This window comes from Pollachius pollachius (genome assembly GCF_949987615.1).
Source record: "Pollachius pollachius genome assembly, chromosome: 3".
Taxonomy (NCBI): domain Eukaryota; kingdom Metazoa; phylum Chordata; class Actinopteri; order Gadiformes; family Gadidae; genus Pollachius; species Pollachius pollachius.
Genome location: NC_136936.1, coordinates 12405962 through 12419723, shown reverse-complemented (window position 1 = coordinate 12419723; position 13762 = coordinate 12405962). Strand labels below are relative to the sequence as shown.

Here is a 13762-nt window from a genome sequence, read left to right as displayed (position 1 = left end):
ATCGTAAACCAAATCCAATAAAAAGCCTGCTCCCTTTGTCACAGGAGAGTTCCCCTGTAGACCTACAGTGCGGCTGCCTCAGGATGACAGCGTCCTCGGTGGGTTGGCTTCAATAAACGCCCCGGTCTCACCACTACACAGGCCCCGCTCTGGCCTCACGCTGTCAGTGTGGGAACACAGCAGTGGGCAGGGCCCCAAACAAACTGCTGAGCCGAGAGGAGGCTGAGGCCTGAGGCCAGCAGAGGAGGAGGAGGGGGAGGAGGAGGAGGAGGAGGAGGAGCTGGAGGTGGAGGAGGTGGAGGGGACCGTCCTGCTGCAGGGTTCAGGGAGAACAGGACCTCTTATTGAGCTGCCGGGAAACACTCGGTTTTCATATTGTTTTTACGAGAATGACAACAAAAACATCACAATTTGTTCCTCTCCCCCAACTGGAGTGATTCCCCCGTTTGCGGTGTCTCTCTTAGTATTATTGTGTTCTCTGTATTTGATTTTTTTCTCGATTCAGTAAGATAGAAATTGGTATGCAAGTAGTACTATGTAAATGAGCAGAGGTGCTGGCCAATGAGAAGTGTAAGAACAGCAGGTATATAATGTAGGGGATAGATAGACGCCAAGCCCCTAACCAGCTCCAGATTGGCCCTGTGTGTTACAAGAGCCGCAGCGAGGAAATGGGAAGAAAGAAAATAAAAAAACCCTGCTATAACAAAACTGTCAATCAATCAAAGAGTTTGGCAGATTAAGAGTTATGTTTCTGCTGAGAGAGAGAGAGAGAGAGCGAGCGAGAGAGAGAGAGAGAGAGAGAGAGAGAGAGAGAGAGAGAGTAGAGTGGAGTGGAGGTACGTGTGTTGCGACATATTACCGTAGCGCTTGTTCGAGGCCGCGATCCTTAAAATTGTTGACAAATTGAGCAATCACAGGAGGAGGGGAATAAACACTCATTCTTTCCTACGCCATTGAAGTCCCGCTCACAGAAAACATTTACATCACAACAGTAGAAAGGTTGGGTTGTGCGCCGGCCTACTGCTGGGTTCCTCCTATGCATGGCACCCACTGTGTTTATTAAAGCGCCCTGAGTGTCTGTGGACTCTGCCCACACTTAAACAATCCTTCCGCTCCCACCCTGGAATGGGAAACAGATCCTGCACTGGCAGCTTTATCTCCCAGCAAGGACGGCACTGTGTATGTGTGTGTGTGTGTGTGTGTGTGTGTGTGTGTGTGTGTGTGTGTGTGTGTGTGTGTGTGTATATATTTGTCTATGTGTGTACATTCGTGTCTGTGTGCGTGTGTTTGTGTATCAATGTATGCATCTATGTGCTTGTGTGTGTGTTTTGCACAGTAACCTGGATTTGTTTTGCCCTGCGTTGCCGGGGCCTGTGGACGCAGCAGGTGCTCTAATTACCAGGCCCTCTATATACCCCCCATCCCCCTCCCCCTGCCCCCAAGGGGAAGGGCCCCGCAGCCGTAGAAAGCTTTGATGTGGCCCAGATACGCCACACATGTGGGATATGAGCTCACTTAACAAACGCACGGCCTCCGCAAATGAACAGCCCTTGCAGCGCCTGCCCTGCAATTTGATACAGCTGTCTTCGGTAGGTGGTAAGATAGTGAGAGAACGCAGGAGGAGAGAGGAGGCTGAGGAGGCTGGGCCGGTGGGAGGGGGATCCAGGGGGCGCGGAAAAAAAGAAAAGAAAAGGGCTGGCACCCGAGCCTTTCATTCTCCTCTGTTGTGGAGCTGCCGGTGGTAGCCGGCGGGATGCTGCTTTACCCCTGGCCCACTCGCTGCCCTGACGGCTTTTTTACGGCCCTGACTGTGGCCAGATGTGCGAGCGCGGCAGTGTTGCCCGTCGCTGCCACCACATCACAGGAGCCTCATGCCTCCGCACCGCCGGCCCTGGCCAGGACCACACTGCATTCTGGGTAATGGAAGCCACATCATTAAAACGGGGTGTGAGGGAGGCCCCATTGCTGCAGCCCGTCACCACTACAGCGCACACTGCAAGCGCGCAATGTGTTTGTGAACCATTATCTTCGTCATGACACACATCTCCAGTAAGAGCCTGATGGAAACGATATGGGAGTTTCGCAAAACTTTCCCTTCTTGCAGTCAGAGCGATTTAGACCTGGTTAAAGACACCCACCCAAGTTTTATAAGCGGTACACATCAAGAGGGTAAAGAAAAAAACACAAAAACACAACAAAAAAACTAAAAAACAGTTTAATGAATCCAAGCGAAGTGCTCTCAAAAGTTCAGACTCTGTCATTGTGAGATCTTATTCAGGGTTTCCCTGCTGCCACTGCCTATTTTGTGGTCCCGTGCACCAGAGCCAGGGCCCGGCAGCAAGCCACCGGCTCCAGTTAACGAGGCCTCTGCAGCCCTTACAAAGTTTCCCACTCTCTGTTTCACTCCCATGCCAGCCCAGCATCGATCATTAGGGAGAGTTCACAACGTGTGTCCTCCAGAAACCCCTTGAGATGCCTGGAGAGAAACAGAAAGCTTTCCCTCCACTCCTTTTCTCCTTTAATTCTCCTCACCTCAACGCTGTTCCTCGTATGATTATATAGTTACAGTGTTTGTTCTGAGTCCTTTTTTGTGCTTATGAGATAAACCTTGTGTGTGTGTGTGTGTGTGTTTGTGTGCTTTGTTTCTGCATGTGTATTTGTCTGTGTGCGATATCGTGTGTGTATGTGTGTGTGTGCTTGTGTGTGCGTGCTAGTGTGTTTTTGTGTGTGTGCGTGCTCATCTCTGTGTGTGTGTGTGTATGTGTGTTGGGGCAGGGTGCGCGCAGGGTCTGTTCGGGATGCGGTGCAGCCAGACGTGTGTGTGTCAGAACGGAGCCAGGTGTGACCATGTCACCGGACAGTGCAGCTGTGGGGCCGGCTGGACAGGAGAGAGCTGCCAGTTAGGTGGGTGACTCATCGCTGTGGCACAAAGCTGGGTCAGCATCATCTCTACCGTTACAAGGCGTACAAAAGTGTGTGTTAAAGTCTATGCATGCATGGAACTGTCTCTGTCTGTCTCTGACTCCCTCTCTCTCTCTCCCTGACTCTCTCTCACCCGGTTCCTCACTCTCTTTCTCTCTTCCTCTCCCACTCTCACACACACACCCACACCCACAGTATACAGTGATCAGTTGTCATCTTCCTATTTTTCGATGTGTACACATTTTTCCTCACACTTGCAGCACTCGCGAGCTCTTCAACCCTTGCCATCCATATTCATGTCCATACAGATGTCAACACATATTTTGCATAAAAAAAAAGGAAAGAACGTTTACACCAACGCAGTATTTGCCATCTGTGCTGACTGCTGTCTGTCCCGGTCTTTTTCCGTGTCGTTTCAGCCTGCCCTGCCGGCCAGTATGGCCAACACTGCTCCCAGGAGTGTGTGTGTGAAAACGGAGGCTCGTGTGACAGGATCACAGGCCAGTGTTTCTGCCCTGCTGGCTGGACTGGAGCAGGCTGTGATCTGGGTGATGAGCATTTCCTATTAACCTAGACTCCTTCACTTAGTGGCCATTTCAGCTGATCTTCAAGGATTAAAGGATTATGGGAACATTGGCCAATATTGACATTCTTATGTGTTTTGTGGGTGTATGAATGGGAGAGCTTGGGAGGGCAACATAATGTTGTACACAATGACATATTTATTCTGTTATATCTATATCTGACTTATGATTATTATGAGGTTAAGATGTAAATATCCACTCATTCACCAAAAGTCAAATGGAGGCGTGTTCTAATATACTGAGTAACCAATCCTTAGACCTTGACCACATTGAGTTCTCTCTAGCTCCTGTCATGTTTTAACCTGAGGAGCGTTCTCCGTCTCTCCTAGAGTGTGAGGAGGGGAGCTTCGGTGAGGCCTGTGCCCACACCTGCCGCTGTGCCAACGGAGGTCTCTGTGACAGAGTGGCAGGGCGGTGTAGCTGCTCTTCTGGCTGGACGGGGGAGCACTGCCAGAAAGGTGACATTTTGGTTGTAACATCAGCACGTAAACAACCCCCGGGTTGTAATGTTGTCATCTTTCAATTATAATTGTTGTTATACTTTATTTATGGTGGATGGTTGCATTGGTGGGTGGATGGTAAGATGGAGGGAGGTATGGATGTATGGGGGGTAGGTTGAGGGAGGGATGTATGGTGGGTAGGTTGAGGGAGGGATGTATGGGAGGTAGGTGGAGGGATGAATGGATGGGAGGTAGGTGGAGGGATGAATGGATGGGAGGTAGGTGGAGGGATGAATGGATGGGAGGTAGGTGGAGGGATGAATGGATGGGAGGTAGGTGGAGGGATGAATGGATGGGAGGTAGGTGGAGGGATGAATGGATGGGAGGTAGGTGGAGGGATGAATGGATGGGAGGGTGAGTGAAGGGACGTTTGTATGCATGCATGTGTGCACATTGACACTCTGCCAGGGTCTTACACCGGCCTCCGTGTTCATAACATACTGTATGTGTGTCTTTACATTGCTATATTTATAGACTTTATGGTTTGACTCATAAATGATGAATGTCTGCGGAAAATATGTAGACTAGAAAATTGCTATGGGTAGGTAATCCGCCCTTGCAAAAACATGGTCGCCCATTAATGTTCTCTAAATTAATTCATTATCCTGAGAGACTTTCCATTCATTTTCAACATGAATAGACATCCCAGGCCCACGTCATTGACCCTCTCTTTCTCTTCTGCTTTAAAGTCTGTATTAATATGTTTTTTAGCTTTTCTTTGTCGTTTGTCTTACAATTAGTATATATTCTAATGGGTACCACGACGTGCTCTGTTACATTGGTCTGACTTGTATGTACTGATGAGAGCATGGACATTTTGGTACTATTGATTTGTAAGCCAATGTGTAATCAAACATGATCAGCTAGAATAGAAGTATCATGAAAGAGTTAGGCTGATATTGATACTGTTAACATGGCCTCGTATTCTAATCTTGACCAGCATGAACTACAATGCCAGGAACCGCACTGTGCCTTTGTTTTTTAGCACCAATGCAAAAATATCCTCCAAAACAAACAGCACGGAACAGCTCACCGTACCTTGGCTACACCCTGTTGTTTACTTTAAGCATGGTCATACCTTACAACAGTCTACTCTACATCTTATTCACCGCTTCTGCCCCCATCCCCCCTCCCTCCATCTCAAACTTTCGTCCAGACATCTGATAAATGTTAGTCGCACCGTTGCCAAGTAAAACAGAAGGCATTGTTTTCGTCTCCTCGCCTGGCGGATAAGGCCCCTTCGGGAAGGCAGACATGCATAATGACAGCGCACTTAATTGCCTCTTTAGTCTGGAGTGAGTTTCTTATCTCTCCGTCCCGTCACACTGCCCACCACCACCACTACCACCACCACCACCACCACCGCAGCCTCAGCTCTGAGGCACTCACTGAGTTGGTTTCACAGATTTATCTCGCTCGCCGTGACTGATTGTTTGGTCTTTGGAACCCTGGTTCATGACTGTGACGATGATACCAGCATGTGAACCTACACAGAGAATGTGTGTGAAAGTATGCGCTGGTGTGTTTGTGTATGTGTATGGGAGTTGCTTTGTGTGTGTTTGTGTGTGTGTGTGTGTTTGTGTGTGTGTGTGTGTGTGTGTGTGTGTGCGTATTAATGGGCAAGAGTGTTAAGTGTGATGGATACAATATATATATATCTGTGAATACATTATGATGCATTGTTGATTTTCTTTTTTACTTGACGTAATACTTAAATAAATGTATTAAATGTATAAACTACACGTTTCAACAAACTATTTTGGACCACTTTCATGACTATCTTCATTGTGTTCCTTTCAGCTTGTGCAGCTGGTTCATATGGGTTGAACTGCAGCCAGGCATGTCAGTGTTTCGGGACCCATGAGCAATGCAACCCTGTCTCTGGGAAGTGCACCTGTACAACTGGGTACTATGGGATGCATTGTGGGTTGAGTAAGTCCTCTTCTGTATGACTCATGTTGTCCAGAATGAATGACGCATGGTGCTTGTTTTGGCTGATAGATCCATGGAGCATTGAAACCCTTTTATTTATGTATATTTTCCGAGCCCTAAATCCTGCTTAAGTACGTGTTAAAATAAGTAAAAACAAATTATATTCTTGGGCTTCAAATTGACAACGGAATCCCACATATATAGGGAGCTTGTTTTTATGTTTCAAAGTTGCAAGCATTAACAATCAGGCGTAATGTTTCAATGTTGCCACATTCATGAATGTAGTCATCACAGGAACTGAGTTATAATCTGATATATGAGGACCTTTAGACATTCTTAAAAAAGTGTGGTAGTTAAGAGTTAACAAATGATCTCTATATGAAAGGGTTCCCAAACTCTGTAATGCCATGGCCCACCTGAGTCCAGTGTCACTGTCCAACCATCCATTTGGTCCCATGTTTTAATCCACTTGTGTGAAACTACCGACATTTTAAAAAACATTGTTCCAGTATGACATGTTAAATATAAGCCTATTTTATTTAACAATGGATGATATCATAATGTGCATAAGCCTAGTATAAAGTAAGATTAGATACATGTTTATCTATAGATGCTACAATGCTAGATAAACAACAAGGTGTGATACCTTTTTCTTTTCTTTACCCCAGTCCCTTTTATGGTTGTCTGAATGAAATGCATAAGCGGAGGAGACAACATTTCTTCTCTTAACAGCTCGTCCTCTCTTCCTGTCCTCTGATTGGCAGGATGCAGGGAAGGTTCCTACGGGCCGGGCTGCAAGCTAAGGTGCAGATGCACCAACGGGGGTCGCTGCGACTTCAGGACCGGTGCCTGCCAGTGTCCTGATGGCTTCATAGGGGCAGACTGCAGCTCCGGTTAGTCAGAGAAAACCACAACAGCTGCCTGTAGTACACATGAAACACAAACACAAAGGAGGGCTACGTAATCTGCTGTGTGTGTGTCTCTGTGTTTGTGTGTGTATGTGTGTGTGTGTGTGTGAGTGCTTGCGTGTGTGTGTGTGTGTGTGTGTGTGTGTGTGTGTGTGTGTGTGTGTGTGTGTGTGTGTGTGCGTGTGTGTTTGTGTGTATGTGTGCGTGTGGTGTGTTTGTTTGTATGTGTTTCACTGATGGGATTGTTAAATCGGTAAGAGCGCTATTATTTTGTTTCGTATAGGTGGTCCAGTTAAAAAGGCAGAGACAGATAATAATCAGCTGAGTGCGATAAGTGGTAACAAATGCTGACGATTCTGTGGAAACATCACAGCATCTTCTCCTGCTCCTTGAATGAAAAACACGTTTGATGAAAATTACACAAGCAGCTGCATCGTCTTGTTTTGGAGGTGACTGATTGCAGTCATGTTTTCATTTCCCCCCAGGTTGTCCTGCGGGACACTTTGGAAAGGACTGTGCCCTGCGGTGCTCCTGCGGGGAAGGGGGACAGTGCCACCCAGCTACTGGGAGGTGTATCTGCGCCCCTGGGAGAATGGGCCACTTGTGCCATCAGGGTAAAGTCTCCAGAAATCTTTCTATTTGTGTTCCAGCTTCTATGTCAAATCAAGTTTATTTGTTTAGCTAACTTATATCTCAACCAGAGTCTCTGCTTCTGAGTCCCTTAAATTATAAAACAAAAAACCTTGAGAGATAAGACTTAATACACATAATATTGACCCCCTGGAAGAGGGTGTGATTGAAATTGGTCCCTGTGAAATGGACGGCCCCCTCAGTATGGGGCATCTCAGCCCATGGTATAAAAGATTGCAATGACTATAAGCATTCACACATAACTAAAAATAGTTTGAGAAGAATATGCATCATTCCAAGTTATATTGACGACTTCATATATAAAAAGCCCCATCAGGGTTGAAAGATCTAGAGAGACAACAAAGTAGCAATAGGCCTAAATGAAGGGAGTTTTTCCGTGAATGTTTTTCTTCTTATTCCTCTCCTCTCCTTGTATATTTAGGCAGCTCCTTCTCCATTTCCTCAGTTATAAGGGGGCTCTGATGATCAAGGGACTCTTCTCCCCCTCCTCGTCCTAATCTCTCCCCCGCTCATCAGCAACTCCATCGGATCGCAGGAGTGGGGTTTTTCCATCTCAGGCATTTAAAAGTGCTCTCTCTCTTTCTTTCCCTACATCTTCTCCCTCTCTCTCTCTACCCCTCTATCTCTCTCCCTTCTTACCACTCTCTGTCTCACTCGCATCCTCCCTACCTCTCTCTCTCTCTCTCTCTCTCTCTTTCTCTCTCTCTCTCTCTCTCTCTCTCTCTCTCTCTATCCCTACCTCTCTCTCTCTGCCAGCGCTCCCCATCAGTGTGCCTGCAGACGTGCTATCACTGCTGCTCTCGCTGTCTGTTTACAGAGACCTTTAAGTAGCCTGTTCTCTGTGTTCCGTGTCGACAGACTTGGCGTGGAAACAAATAAATAAAGAGAGGGGGCAGGGGGTGGTCGGAATCAAAAGATTGATTCCCTTATTGTTTTCCCTATCTAAATTACGGTGGAGAAACATGATTTTTCTTTTATATCGGGGCCAAATGCGACCACTTTACCATCTTACTAATGAACTTGATCTAAAATAAACTGAGTGGGCTCCATGTGTATGGTTTTGTGTATTTGTCTGTGTCTCTGTGTTTTTGTGTGTGTGTCTGGGAATTTGTGCTGATGTGTGAGTGTTTATGTGTATGTGTGTTTGTGTGTGCGTGTATGTGTGTCTGTGTGTGTGTGTCTGTGTGTGTGTGTGTGTGTATGTGTGTGTGTGTATTTATCTTTTATATTTGTCTGCTACCTCATGCAGAATGTGATTCCAGCTAAGCAACCACATGCTACTCTCAGTTTTATATTCCTGCGGTTCCTCCAGTGTGTCCTAGGGGGCACTACGGGACGCTGTGCAAGCGCCTGTGCGACTGTCAGAGCGGGGCGCTGTGCGACCCGGTGGGCGGCTCGTGCACGTGCGGGCTGGGCTGGACGGGACCGCGGTGTGACAGAGGTATGATGCGACCAAGTGCAGAGAATGTAAAAATCTCATTGTACTTCATTTCTTTCAATTTCCAGTACAGGTTCTCCAGAACCTCTACACTGAACTCATTATATAAACTCCCATACAAAAGGCAATAACTGAATCAATTAACACAAAAATTGAATATAAATGTAAAATAATATTAATCTACAATAACTGATATAAAAATATATTTTTCCTAGAATGGTGGGTTCAGTTTATCCAAATCTACACATTTCCAGTTTTAATTGAAGGCATCATATTTTACAGCTAGGACGTCGGTAGCATTGTCCAATCTGTAAGATATCTGGAACGGAGCCGAACCATTGTGAACACAAACTCACTAATGACTCCGCATGAGTGAAGCACAGCCGCTGGTTTACCCCCGCGGCTGTGGAAAGGGAGGGAGTTGGATGTGGCTTCAGACTTCGAGACCTAGAATACTTTTTTTGGACCTGACAAGGGCTGTTCGATTTAACATCAGCTTGACCGTCATAAGCAACCGTCCTTCCGTGATCAAGGGGGTGTCCCGTAGACCCCCAGCCCCCACAGCAACCTTTAGGATTTATCTCTGGTAGCCATCGCATCGCGTCCTGTCTGAAAGCCACCGAAGTGGGAAGCATATAATCAAAAGTCATGCACTTTTTATATAATTGACTCTTTAAGTGTGGCCGCATTTCTGGTTTCCATAGCATGCAACGATCTTCTGGTGAGTTACAGTAAAAAAGAGTTTACTCTGGAATTATAGGTTAGATAATCACTGCCTGTAATTTTATTGTTGAGTGATTTTTTTGCTCTTCTACTTGTATCTTACACTCTGACATTTCTGTGAGGGTGCTGGCGTGTGTGTGTGTGTGTGTGTGTGTGTGTGTGTGTGTGTGTGTGTGTGTGTGTGTGTGTGTGTGTGTCTGTGTGTGTGTGTGTGTGTGTGTGTGTGTGTGTGTGTGTTGTACAGCGTGTGCCATGGGGAAGTATGGGGCTGGCTGTGCTCTGGACTGTCCCTGCCTCAACAATGGGACCTGTGACCACATCTCTGGCAGCTGCACGTGTCCCGCAGGATTCTATGGCCACGCCTGTCAGCTAGGTACGTGTCCATTCACTTCAAAATACACAGTCAGCCAGTGTTTAACTATCACAAATGCAGTATAACTTCACTCTGTACAGGGAAATTCCTCTGACAAGGCAAGGCTGTTCAACGCAGTATAAAAACTACTCAAACTGTGTGTGTGTGTGTGTGTGTATGTGTGTGTGTGTGTGTGTGTGTGTGGGGGGGGGCGTAGGTGTATTTGCGTTTGTGTATACATGTGTAGGAAGACTCTAGGTGTTTGTTTTGTCTTTGTACTGCTGCGTATCAATTACTTTAACCACAGAAGACAGTGATCGATTTCTGCAGACAAGAACACCACCTTGATTCTGGTCCTGTGGGAATGCTTGTGTCTCTTCCAGAGTGCCCGTCCGGGTTCTTCGGGGCCAGCTGCGCCCGTCCCTGTGACTGTAGGGTGGGGCGGACCTGTCACCATGTGACGGGTGTCTGCGTGTGCCCACCCGGCTACCGCGGAGCACAGTGTCAGACGCGTGAGTGTGGCCGGCCGCTGTCTATCCATAGCCCTGTGACTGTATACTTTCTACCGACGGTCATCGACAATAGTCTAGGGGTAAGGGTGTTGGACGCCTGGGTTTAAACCCCAATGTACACGTGATCTACCTGGAGGCAGCCTCGAGCGATATGCCCAAGCCCCCACCCAAGGCTCATTAATGACATCTCTCTGAACCAAAAAGAAAATGCAGGCTGCTGTTTGTCAGAGCTGACAGCCGACGTCCTGAGATCTAGGGATAGACACGGTGTAGAGAGAGAAGAGAGATTTACACAGAGAGCGACCCAACAGGAGAAGACAGGTGAAGGAAAGCAGCGCATGCACTCCCAGCCCTCTGGTATGTACGTTAATAGCCTCGGCCACCTGGTCGCTCCCAAAAGTAATCTGTTAAAGATGTGTTTTTTTAGCAGAGTGATGCGAAGGAGCTTCATTACCCGCAGAATCGAGTCCGTGGAGGATTAGAAAGTATAGGCAGTACTTAAGCGCAATAAACGTACAGAACAAGCCGTGTATTTAAGGCTACACAGCATAATATACACAGAATTCCCAACGGTTTCAAAGCGAGACGTGTGTAGGTCTACAGGTAGTAATTATATATATAGGCTGTAAATTATTTTATGTTTACATATATATATGTATATATACATATATATGTTTTATTTGTATGTCTATATATATATATATATTATTTTATATATTATTTTATATATTTAGATATATATCATTTTGATCTGGAATATCGTCTAAATTACTACAGGCAGGAAGGCAGTAGTAATTTAAAGACAGAGTAAAAGATTCATAGGTGAGCAGGTAGAATTTGGTGGGAGACATGTTTTTCTAGGCTGCTTAAAGCATTGCTGATGCATCCATTCCCCCCTTCCCTACTTACCCTCCCGAACCCCTGCCCACACCCAGGGTAGGGGGGCCCTCGGCAGGAGTGTGGGGGCCTAAATGGCCACTTCCACCCCAGCAGGAGATTATAGTGAGCAGCAAGGCAGCCATAGACACTTTATGTTTATGTTTGTGTGTGTGTGTGTGTGTGTGTGTGTGTGTGTGTGTGTGTGTGTGTGTGTGTGTGTGTGTGTGTGTGTGTGTGTGTGTGTGTGCTTTAGGATGTGAGTCGGGGAGGTATGGGCATGAATGTCAGCAGTCGTGCGACTGTGCAGGGGGGTCTCCATGCAACCCAGCCACGGGCCAGTGTCTGTGCCCCCCAGGAAGGGCGGGGCGGAGGTGTGAAGAAGGTAGCGTTCACCGTCTAATACTTCCATTTCAGAGGGATTAATACAAAGAAAAACTCTAAATTATTCTTTCTTTATTGTTTTTTATTATTTTATTTATTTATTTTTTTTATTCTTTATATATATCGGTTTGTGTTTACTGTTAAAGGTGCAGTAGGTCCAATTGAGAGTATTTTTTTTAAATAATAAATCTAACTTTGGTTACAGCTCTTAAATCGTACCTACAACTCCTATAAAGTTGAACAATTAACTCTCTCTCTCTCTCTCTCTGTCTCTCTCTCTCTCTGTCTCTCTGTCTCTCTCTCTGTCTCTCTCTCTCTCTCTCTCTCTCTCTCTCGCTCTCTCTCTCTCTCTCTCTCCCTCGCTCTCTCTGTCTCTCTCTCAGAGTGTGGTGGACAGAGCTTTGGGCCTGGCTGCTTTCTGCCATGTCAGTGCTCCCATGGCGCCCAGTGTGACGGCCGTAGTGGGCAGTGTGTCTGCATGCCCCGTTGGCTGGGGCCCACCTGCACAGAAGGTAAAACACACACACTCTCTCTCTCTCTCTCTCTCTCTCTCTCTCTCTCTCTCTCTCTCTCTCTCTCTCTCTCTCTCTGTCTCTCTGTCTCTCTCTCATTCTATAACACAAGCACACACTCACACACATACACACATCTTTTTGTCTCACTGTCAAACAGACAGACAGACACACACACACACACGCATGCATGCACTAATGCACTCACGCACGTACACACACTTGCTTGTCTGTGCCTGTATGTGAAACTCTCAAACAGGTAGACAGACAGACACACACACTAACACACACACACATGCATATACACAGACAAATTCAAGTTTCTGTCACACTCAAACACACCCACAGAAAGACACACACACACACACACACACACACACACACACACACACACACACAAACAGAAATGGGTGTGTGGCTACTAGTGTCTATAGTTACTTTAAACACACACACACAGACACACACACACCTCTCTTCACAGACGGTGTCTGACTGTAAAGTTGAAGCAGCCTTCAGTGAAATACTGAGTGGCTAAGTGTGAGTGGCTGAGCCCCATCGCTCCGTGTGTCTCCCTGTCTCCTTCGATAGCCACTCCGATCCTCTGACAGTTATTTTAATCTGCTCCCAGCGTGGGCCTCAGCCTTTCTCCACTTCCCCTCTGATCGCCCAGCCCTACCGCTCACTCTCTCCAAAAGACATGTTCTCCTCTCCTCTCAGGGAACATTTGTTTTTCATTTTTAAGAATGGTGCCTTATCTCTTCTTACCACCAACTGTGTGTGTGTGTGTGTGTGTGTGTGTGTGTGTGTGTGTGTGTGTGTGTGTGTGTGTGTGTATGTGTGTGTGTGTGTGTGTGTGCGTGCGTGCATGCGTGTGTGTGTGTGTGTGTGTGTGTGTGTCCATGCATGCTTGTGGGCGTGCATGCATGCGTGTCTGTGTGTGCCTGTGTGTGTGTGTTTGTGTGTGTGTGTGATTTATTTTTTAACCAGAACTTCTAGAACATATCCCAGCAGTGCTGAACCCCTCTTGGGCCCAGAGAAGGAGAAGAGCAGGCAGTGTGAAATCAGCTCAGCCCAGGTAGAGGCCCAGTCCTACGCATCACACTGCAGGACGTTAAACGCCTGCTTCTCAAATCATTGCCATGCTCACAGCAAGCAGAATGCTTTCATTATTGATTGGTTCTCATGGCAGAGAGAGGGCTGGGGGATCTCCGACACTCAGCTCTACTCTGAAAACAGAAACATTTGTGTGAAGAGGCCATGGAGGAAGAATTACAGGCAGAATGACTGGATCGCCATGAATCTGAAAATGTATAGCATTAAAGCATGCTCCTCATCTTTGGGAAAACGGCTTCTTCAATGATGGACCAACATGCGAGTTACCTCCTCAACATGCTTATATAGACCAACAATCAACTGGCTGAAGGCAATGATCATCCGAGTAGTTTGCACACTAACCATTCGTCAGTCT

General features: G+C 46.7%; 1 protein-coding gene across 1 annotated transcript in view; it reads left to right on the top strand.

Moving 5' to 3' along the window:
- Positions 1-13544, top strand: part of egfem1 (EGF-like and EMI domain containing 1) — a gene marked incomplete at both ends in the record, with an annotated part of 50858 nt that extends 37314 nt beyond the window's left edge. Inside the window, 13 exons of the mRNA XM_079731738.1 lie at positions 2776-2904; positions 3342-3470; positions 3836-3964; positions 5807-5938; positions 6703-6831; positions 7332-7460; positions 8810-8938; positions 9903-10031; positions 10394-10522; positions 11655-11783; positions 12166-12294; positions 13282-13369; positions 13484-13544. Of these exons, the coding sequence (XP_079587864.1) occupies positions 2776-2904; positions 3342-3470; positions 3836-3964; positions 5807-5938; positions 6703-6831; positions 7332-7460; positions 8810-8938; positions 9903-10031; positions 10394-10522; positions 11655-11783; positions 12166-12294; positions 13282-13369; positions 13484-13544 (1571 nt within the window). The remainder of the gene's footprint in view (positions 1-2775; positions 2905-3341; positions 3471-3835; positions 3965-5806; positions 5939-6702; positions 6832-7331; positions 7461-8809; positions 8939-9902; positions 10032-10393; positions 10523-11654; positions 11784-12165; positions 12295-13281; positions 13370-13483) is intronic.
- Between the last annotated feature and the right edge of the window lie 218 nt (positions 13545-13762).